General features: G+C 48.7%; 1 protein-coding gene across 3 annotated transcripts; it reads right to left on the bottom strand.

The window, feature by feature from the left end:
* Positions 1 to 575: 575 nt before the first annotated feature.
* On the bottom strand, positions 576 to 8318 carry klhdc3l (kelch domain containing 3-like). 3 transcript variants are annotated; one of them, XM_018741724.2, is made up of 8 exons: positions 7843 to 8318; positions 5767 to 5992; positions 5580 to 5662; positions 5313 to 5391; positions 4362 to 4408; positions 3914 to 4034; positions 2473 to 2659; positions 576 to 1884 (listed from the first exon to the last, which is right to left on the bottom strand). In XM_018741724.2, exons 2-8 carry the CDS (start codon positions 5927 to 5929, stop codon positions 1281 to 1283), a joined length of 1284 nt encoding a protein of 427 aa, XP_018597240.2. In that variant the 5' UTR covers positions 5930 to 5992; positions 7843 to 8318; the 3' UTR covers positions 576 to 1280. The 3 variants fall into 3 exon arrangements, with proteins under 3 accessions (XP_018597240.2, XP_018597224.2, XP_018597249.2); XM_018741708.2 differs by having other exon boundaries at positions 8141 to 8318; XM_018741733.2 differs by having other exon boundaries at positions 5767 to 5981; positions 8141 to 8318.
* Positions 8319 to 9808: the final 1490 nt, after the last annotated feature.

Raw genomic sequence — 9808 nt, 5'->3', positions numbered from 1 at the left:
CACTTCATTTGGCGATGTCTTGAAAATAAACAGAATTCCGTTAACTAGGCCGATCACCTGTAAAAAAATTGCTGTTTAGGTTGTCTTTCTATTATTCTGCAGACTGACCAATACATCAATGGTCAGTCACACATGACCTGAAGTGCAGGAAAGCGGTATTTATCTGTCCTCCCTGACTACAGTTTGTTCGTGTTTCAGTGGCACCCCCTAGAGGTGAGAACAATTCTTTACTTTTGCACTGATTTATTTATATTTATCTGACACTTTTCTCCAAAGCAACTTCCAATGAACTCTATGTAGTGTTATCAGCCCACACACCTTATTCACCGCAGTGACTTACACTGCTAGATACACTACTTACAATGCCTACTTACAATGCATCACTCATCCATACATCAGTGGAACACACACTCCATCAGTCACACACTATGGGTGAACCTGAACAGCATGTCCTTGGAGTGTGGGAGGAAACCAGAGCACCTGGAGGAGACCCACACAGACACAGGAAGAACACGCAAACTCCACACAGACTGAGTGGGGATCGAACCCACGTCCTGTCACACCACCCAGGCGCTGTGAGACAGCAGTGCTACTCGTTATGCCACCCATTTATTTAGGGGACACTTTCCTCCAAAACCAAGTACTGTCCAGAGTAAATGTAAGTGCATCAACAACAAAAGAAGACCTTTACAAACCGTAATCAACTTACAGCTTCTTCTATCTAGTGCCATTGTTTTTCTGGCACGCATCATTCAAGTAGCTGCCTATAAAACTGCAAATCAGGTCAGAAATACAAAGAAGATTATGCCACATGATGTGAATTCAAAAACCAGGAGTGAAGTGGTTCCAAAACAGACGTGAAACCTTTTGCGAATGCTAGAAGGGATTCAGCAGCTCTGAGGAACACAGGAAGCTCATTCCACCACACTACAACAACCTGTGGACTTTCACATCTGGAACCCTTGTGCGTGGGACCAGCAAGAGGCCAGAGATGGAGGAGCACAGCACTCTGGCTGGGGTGTAGGGAGTGTACTGGGGTTCGCACCCCTTGGCTGTCTCGTAGGCCGTAACCAGAGTGCTGGACTTGGTGCGAGCGGCCACGGGAAGCCAGTGGTGAGAGACCAAGAGGGGAGATACATGTAAACACCATTGCAGGGTGAACACAAATCATTCTCATAAACACTGTATCTTCACAACAGGTTTGATTAAAAAAATAAATAAATAAAGTTTAAAACTAAAAAAAGGCTATCTGGCAGAAATAGTGTCCTGACCACTGTGGGTCAAAGGTCAGTCAGGGTCATCATCCATAGCGAAATCCCAGCTTGCCCTCCCAAAGGCTTCCCCCCGGTCACCAGCAGCAGGTCAGGCAGATGGTGGACTATGCTCTCCTCCTTAGCTCCAGGTTCCTTGCTGTCCCTGTGGCTCCCAGAGACCTCCTCCCCAGGAGCGCGTGACCCACACGGTGCAGATCGCTTCTGACAGTTACTTTGCTTCTCCAAGCAGTCCACGTCGCCCACCGTGCGGAACGTGTCCAGCTCCATGGCCCCCGCGGGGCAGTCAGGACGGCTGATGGGCGCAGAGGAACGTCTCATCCTGAAGGGCCATGAGCTACTGCGCTCAAGAGCGCCGAACGGGCCCTCGTCCCCAGCGGCGAAGGCACAGCTGGACGGCTCGAACCCGGGGCCGAGACCCGTGCTGCAGTGGTGCACCTTGCAGGGCGGCGGCATCCCCGGCAGCGCGGACAGTTTCTCCCACGACCGGCTGGCAAAGCTGAACTTCCAGAGGGCGCTGTTCGGGGAGCCCTGGCTCTCGCCGCCTCCAAAGAGCAGCATGGTGTCTCGGAAGACCCCCACGGAGTGACCGACCAGCCGGGGGGGTCCACAGCTGCTCCACGAGAAGAAACGAACGACCTGATCAATCGACCGTCAGCAACCGACACGCTCGCAGGAACAAAGGCACAACAGCCCGGTTTCTCATCTTTGCTGCGCTTCCAGGTTGTCTAGGCTGCAGCGTCCTGCCCCCCCCCACCCCTGCCCCCCCAGCGTGACTCCACACCCTGCGCCGGATCTGTTCAGAAACACATCAACACAAAGGAGCACAAATGGACCCGAGCTCCAGAGACCCTTGCGGCCGAAAGGACTTGTTTACAAGGTCCAAAAAGAAGAGGCGGCGGTTTTGCACTTCCTGCCCAACAAAGTGCACGTGGCTTCCTTCTGCACCCTGTACCGCGGTTCAACGCGGTAACGTTACTGCTAGTTACACAGGAAGTCTTTCAGGGCCTTGCCTATCTGTTGTAAAGCGGCTCCCACGCTCTGGGCTCGGTCAGCTGCTCGGAATCTCACATTCGTATGAATCTAAAATTCAGCCCAAAAGACAGAACGATGTGCGCCGTCCTTGAAACCCACCCTGCCCCCCACCGCCTTTCTGGTTGTTTGTCCACCTGCTCGTGTGGTTTCACAGCTCTGCACTTACTGGGACTTGATGGTGCACCAGGTGTGGTTGGAGAAGCTCCACCTCCAGAAGTCTCTCTGCTCCCGCAGACCCATGAGCCCCCCAAACAGGTACATGCTGTCCAGGTGGACAACGGCCGAGTGTCCGTGTCGCGGTCCAGGCCTCGCTCTGCCCGCTGCCGGCTTCAGTGCTGACCACTCACGGGCGTCTGAAGTGCACGCGCACACACACACACACACACAAGAAACCCTTAACAACATCCTAGCATAAAGGGGGAGGGAGGGGGGTGGGGGGTGCCCAGCATTGTGACTGACCAGTTATTCCAATGTATCACAGTATTTTTTCACATTATTATATATAAATAATGTTTCATTTCAACAACAGTATATGACAAAATGAGACAATAAAACGGTGAAACATGGTAAACAGGAAGGTGACGCAGCATTTACAACACTTCCTTACCAAATATGGATTTATAGTAAAGAATTTATTTGTCATGGGTTATAACTTAACCCTGAAGTATTTATTTATGTATTTCTGCAAATAAAGTGAAGTGATTTTTTTTTGCAATTTCTGTTCCACTCTGCCTATGAAACAAATAATATTAATATCAACATTCATGGAAAAAAAAAAAAAAAGATATAGTGATGCACTGGACAGTGGCGGTGACTCCAACGTCCAGCCGCTCAAGATCGAGTCAAGAGCAGATGGACTGTAAACAATCTGTAAGTCAGCCTTTAATTAACATAATAATACATCATCAAAATACTTTTGTAACACCAACATCATTATGAGCTTTAACTTGGTGTAAATATTTACATTTAGTCTCCAAAGATGATGGAAACCCTTCACCTTTCCCCCAAGTTATCAAGAGCAAACATCACTTTTTCCACATTACCTTAACAAAATACCTCCCCCGCCACCCCCCCGAAGCAGACAGACAGAAAGAGTTTAAATAACAATAACTGATAAGTAACAGAATGTGTTTTCAGCAGAATGTCCCGGCAATGCCCTCGCACCTCGATGCGGTTACAGGTCGCCGCGGAAACGGGTGTATTTACAAGTTCCGGAAAGCAAACTTGCACCAGATCGAACCTATAGCTGGGCTGCACAGTGGCACAGTGAGTAGCGCTGCTGTCTAACAGCAGCTGGGTGGTGTGGGAGGACGTGGGTTCGATGTGGGGTTCAGTTTGTGTGGAGTTTGTATGTTCTCCGTATGTCTGTGTGGGTTTCCTCTAGGTGCTCTGGTTTCCTCCCATAATCCAAAGACATGCTGTTCAGGTTCCCCACAGTGTCTGTGTGTGTGTGTGTGTGTGTATGTGTTCCACTGATGTATGGATGAGTGACCCAGTATCAGTAGTGTATCTAGCAGTGTAAGTCACCGTGGTGAATAAGGTGTGTGGGCTCATAACACTACGTAGAGTTCATTGGAAGTCGCTCTGGAGAAAAGCGTCACACCCACCAAAGTCAAACTTCCAGAAGTCCTGCGATGAGCCCTTCATGTCGATGTACCCCCCATAAATGTACATGGCGGACTGGAACACCACGGCGCTGTGGCCCTTCCTGTTCACCGGCTCCGGGTTCTGAAATCCAGAAGCATCATTAGGACACGTCAGACAGGTGTCCGTCAAAAACCGAGGGACAATAAACTGTCTCTCACTTGCTGAGCGCTTTATTGCAAATCGGTAATCCATTGCTTAACTCATATTTTACCCAATGTGACTTCATACAGCTGGGTATTTTACTGGAGCCGTTCAGGGTAAATACCTTACTCAAGGGTGTGACACCCTTTAGACTGCAAATGAAATGTCCTTAACCACTACGCCCCCTGCTGGGCATACGTACACGAGAGCTACATCAGCATTACTACCGAGGGCTGTCAGTGTGTGTCGGGGGGGGTCGCTTTGTACCTGGAGGCCCCAGCACCTCCCCTGCAGCTGTCCCCACCGGTCCTTCCCTGCAGAAAAGGAAAGATGAGGTCATCAGGACGGCATAGCAACACATTCCTTCCCTGCAGCGAAGATTAAATAATATCACATGCGCTGCAGATTTTCTAAAAATTTATTTAATATTTTACAAATAAGGGGGTGCGGTGGCGCAGTGGGTTGGACCGCAGTCCCGCTCTCCGGTGGGTCTGGGGTTCGAGTCCCGCTTGGGGTGCCTTGCGACAGACTGGCGTCCCGTCCTGGGTGTGTCCCCTGCCCCTCCGGCCTTACGCCCTCTGTTACCGGGTAGGCTCCGGTTCCCCCGTGACCCCGTATGGGATGAGCGGTTCTGAAAATGTGTGTGTGTGTGTATTTTACAAATATATATTAAAAAACATGTATTAAAATGTAGTATTTAAAGATGCAGTGACACAAATATCAGTGGGGCTGGAAGTAAAGTTTGTGGGGTTTGTCTTTAAAAGGCTTTGAAAGTGATCAAAAAAGAGAATTATTTTTTTATCTTTTTTGAAAAAGAATTTTTTTTTCTTTTTATCTGTGGAATAATAGAGCCCTGTATGTGAGTTTTGTCCATAATTACATATATTACTATCAGTAGCTGCTTGTGCTAATGCAGGGTCGCAGTGGTTAGGAGCCTATCCCAGAAGTATAGTGCACTATACTAGGCAGGGTACAACATAGATGGGACACTAGTCCGGCAGAGAAGAATCTCACTCACTCACTCACTCACACACACAATGGGAAGTTCAGATTCCCCAGTTCACCTGAAACACCTCTTTGGATCGTGGGAGGAAAGTCACGCAAACATGGGGAGAACATGCAAACTACACATGTCCTCAACGGGAATCGAACCCGTGTCCAAACCCACGGCCAAGGAGACGTGAATCAGAGGAGCGCTTTTACTGAGCATCTCGTCACCTGTGTCGTACAGCCAGAGGGGGGTCTTGCGCTCAGAGTACGCAGAGTCTATCATCCCCCCAAAGACGTAGAGGCACCCCTACAATAAAAGGACACACACAGGTGAGCAGAGAGAAAAGGTTTTTATGATTTAAATAAAAAAAAAAGAATTATAATATACAGCGTGCATGAGGACAAGCGGGTGTGATCTTCGCCTTCCTCATTTCTGGACAAGATGGAGAGATAAAAGAGTCTTGGTGAACGTTGCGGCGGAAGCAGCTGTGTCACCTGGTGCGCCACCATGGAGTGTCCCTCCAGCTCGTCGGGGGACTCGTCTCCGCTGCAGTCCAGCTCCACCCACTCGTTGCGTGCTGCAAGAGAGCGCGAGTCACGCCTTCGTCCTCACGGCCGGACTCGTCCAAACCAAGGGCCGCTTGACGCCCCGCTGACGGGAAGCATATGCGCTCGGACTTACCGACGTTGTACTTCCAGAAGTCCCTCAGCAGGGCGCTCTCCCGGCCCCCCAGGAGGTACACGCTGTCCCCGTGAGCGCAGCAGGCGTGTTTGTACCGGTTGCAAGGCACGAGACCGCTGGGAGAGATGGGCGTCCACAGGCAGGGACTGGTCCTCCGACTCATGTCGGCCTCATGCGCTTCAGGTCACGGACTCATTCCCATCTCCTCCCGGACCCTGGTTATGGCCTACAAAAGCATCAATAGAACTGCTCCTAGATATCTACAAGACTTGATCATCTGCTACACCCCAACCAGACCGCTACGCTCTTCCACATCTGCCCGCTTGATGGTCCCATGTACGAAAGGTAAAGCACGGAGGCTCTCGGTTCTGGCTCCTTTGCGGTGAAACGACCTCCCCCTGTCACTCAGAACTGCTGAATCTCTGTCCACATTTAAAAAGGGTCTGAAAATTCACCTCTTCCAGACTCACTTTGCCCATCATCTCTTAAGTTCATGTAGAGTATAAACGTTCATGCACCGTAACTTTAAGATGATGCCCGGATAAACCTTTACGCAGCTACTCCAGTAATGTAACGTAAATGTTTAAATGAATCTCAAAAAAAAAAATTACTAGGAAGGTGATCAAGAATCATCGATATTCTGGTAAAGTTTTATGCAGATACTTGTGTGATGAACATTGATTCATATGGCGGAAAGAAACTAACTGTACTTAAGAATCACATGTCTGCATCTAATGTATCCTTCTACTAATGTAATGAACACATTGTATTTTCTGAGATGTTCGTCGCTTTGGAGAAAAGCATCTGATAAAAATAAATCCCTTTCAACGCCACTTGGTACCGATGATTTAAAGCTGTCATGTTCAGCATGTAACAGGCAGCATGAATCACCTCCTTCACTGACACTTTTGGGCAAAGCAACTTACTGCCTTGAGCTCCATACTGGGATTTTACCATTCAGACAGGTGGGTACTTTTTACCGCAGCAACTCAGGGTGAGGACCTTGACTGAGGAGACAGGATTCAAACCTACAACCTCACTGGCCAAAGGAGGCTAGTCTAACCAGTGCACTACCTTCTGTCCCTAATACTACACACTTTTTTTTTTTTTTTCTGAACCGCTCATCCCATACGGGGTCGCGGGGAACCGGAGCCTACCCGGCAACTCAGGGCGTAAGGCCGGATGGGGAGGGGACACACCCAGGACGGGACGCCAGTCCGCCACAAGGCACCCCAAGTAGGACTTGAACCCCAGGCCCACTGGAGAGCAGGACCCGGTCCAACCCACTGCGCCACTGCACCCCGTGTCCCTAATACTACAGTTGACATATATCAAATGTATTTGACATATGTGCAAACAAATACACAGTATTATTGGGAGAAAAGATCAATTTCACATGCAGTGTTAGTAATACAGTACAGTATTCTGTTATTAACAGTGTTAGTCCAGTGTTATTAATACAGTGTTACCAATAGTTGGTCCAGTACTGCGTATAGTGTAAGTAATAACAGTGTTATTAATATTGTTGGTGCAGTACAGTACTGGACAACGTTAGCATACACACACGCACGCACACACACATTTTCAGAACCGCTTGTCCCATACGGGGTCGCGGGGAACCGGAGCCAACCCGCTAACACAGAGCGTAAGGCCGGAGGGGGAGGGGACACACCCAGGACGGGACGCCTGTCCGTCGCAAGCAAGGCACCCCAAGTGGGACTCGAACCCTAGACCCACCAGAGGAGCGGAAAGCAGGACCCGGTCCAACCCGGTCCAACCCACTGCGCCACCGCGGCCCCCAACGTTAGTATATATATCACACACACACACACACATTTTCAGAACCGCATGTCCCTTACGGGGTCACGGGGAACCGGAGCCTACCCGGTAACACAGGGCGTAAGGCCGGAGGGGGAAGGGGACACACCCAGGACGGGACGCCAGTCCGCCGCAAGGCACCCCAAGCGGGACTTGAACCCCAGACCCACCGGAGAGCAGGACTGCGGTCCAACCCACTGCGCCACCGCGGCCCCCAACGTTAGTATATATATCATTGTTACCGAAATAACTACTTACTGTAACTTTACTGTGCTCCTCACGGTTTCACACATCGCCCAGGAAACACGAGACGAGACGCGAACAGACGCCGGCGCTGAAACGCGTTTTCTACTTGTTTTTAAGAAGATTTTTAAAAAAGTGTAAGTGTACTTTTAACCTTCGAGTGGAACATCATGTGCCGGATTTCATAGTGAAATCGGACGTGTGTGTGCGCGCGCGTGCGTTGATAGAATGCTCCCCGCCCGGTTTACGTTCAATTTCACATGATTAAAAGTAAACAGTCCTCTTCAAACACACACGCGCACAACGCACTCACCGCGTTTGACGCTCCGCGCTTCGCTACAAGGACGAGACGAGACGGGGAGGAACCCAGAGCACCGAACAGAAACGTGCAGGAATGTGAGACTAGTAATGGGTCTGGAACCCAAACCCCAAAAACACACACGTGACAGCGAGCGCGGCAGGCAGATCGACGAACGGGGCGCGCGCGCGGACCCCCCACCACACACGCGGTCACGTGACTCGGAGAGCTCAGCTGGGCAGCAGCGCGGAAAACTCCTAGTGTCCCTCAAATCCTTAAATAAACATAAACAAGTTCCACTTAATGGGGCTGGAGCTGCAAAAAGTAACTAAACAGATAGTACATTATATAAAATATACTGTTATGTGAAAAACATCGATACTTCAGGCGTAATAAACGCCGCAGTCTGCGGACATCCCGACTCTCCTGTCCTCCCGTTATAAGTAACGGAATGGGGTAAATAATTCCCCTCTCTGACAGGATGGGGTAAATACTTAACTCCCATTGGGGCACTTTATGTCCTCTCAGACCATGGCTTAAACAGTAGCGCCCGAACGGGATATTGTGTAACTACTTACAGTAAAAGGCCCGTGTCTTTACAGGATGCAGTAACAACCGCAATTCAAGTTGAACTCCTTGTCTTATTAAAATGTGGAAAGCTGTTCAAGTTCACATAATATGATTGCAGTTAACCATGATTCGGGGTAAAGACTCCCTTTAACGATAAAACAAATAATTTTATGGGGTTTTTTTTAGCAGGGCTAACAATATAGGCTTTAAACCAGTAGAAATTTGAAGATTTGGATTTACCCAGTCAGTGTGGTTTCCTACTCATTCGGGTCATTACTGTATGTACAACATATATACTATCTATCCCCGTACATATTTCTATATCTTATATATAATTTCTATATGTATTATTTATGGTTTATATATAGTTTTCCTAATTTAACTGCATACACAGGGGCTGCACACATTCAGTATACTCATTAACACACTTCAGTACTATGCACGTGGAGCTTCACTTGGACAGAATGTCAATTTCAAATGCCCAGTCTGGCGATTTATATGTTGGCTCAGCAGAAATTCCTTGGTAAACACAACAGTAATAGTTCTGTGCCTGTTGTAGTCTGTTATGTGCTGCTAAATATTGTGCAATTAATCGGGGCAAAATGTCTTCTAAAACAAGATAATGCAATCAAAGGAGAAAGAGAAATTAGTTTTATGTATTGTATACAGTGTATATATTTAATAATATAGTTATATTATTTTTCAGGGGGGGTGCGGTGGCGCAGTGGGTTGGACCGCAGTCCTGCTCTCCGGTGGGTCTGGGGTTCAAGTCCCGCTTGGGGTGCCTTGCGGCGGACTGGCGTCCCGTCCTGGGTGTGTCCCCTTCCTCCTCCGGCCTTACGCCCTGTGTTGCCGGGTAGGCTCCGGTTCCCCGTGACCCCGTAAGGGACAAGCGGTTCTGAAGATGTGTGTGTGTGTGTGTGTATTATTTTTCAGGGTTGTTTTAAACTTTACTTGAGTGTATTCACAAAGAAACTTAATATTTTTGTCAGTCTATTCTGTTTGAGCATTTTCCCATTAACACCAATAAAGTGACTGTCACTGCGAATCAATATTGACAGATTGTCCGTCTGCTGTCTTCTCCATATTTCATTGATCATTAACGGTTTCCCT

Source organism: Scleropages formosus, chromosome 12 (assembly GCF_900964775.1).
Source record: "Scleropages formosus chromosome 12, fSclFor1.1, whole genome shotgun sequence".
Taxonomy (NCBI): Eukaryota; Metazoa; Chordata; class Actinopteri; order Osteoglossiformes; family Osteoglossidae; genus Scleropages; species Scleropages formosus.
This window is presented reverse-complemented; position numbering and strand designations above follow the sequence as displayed.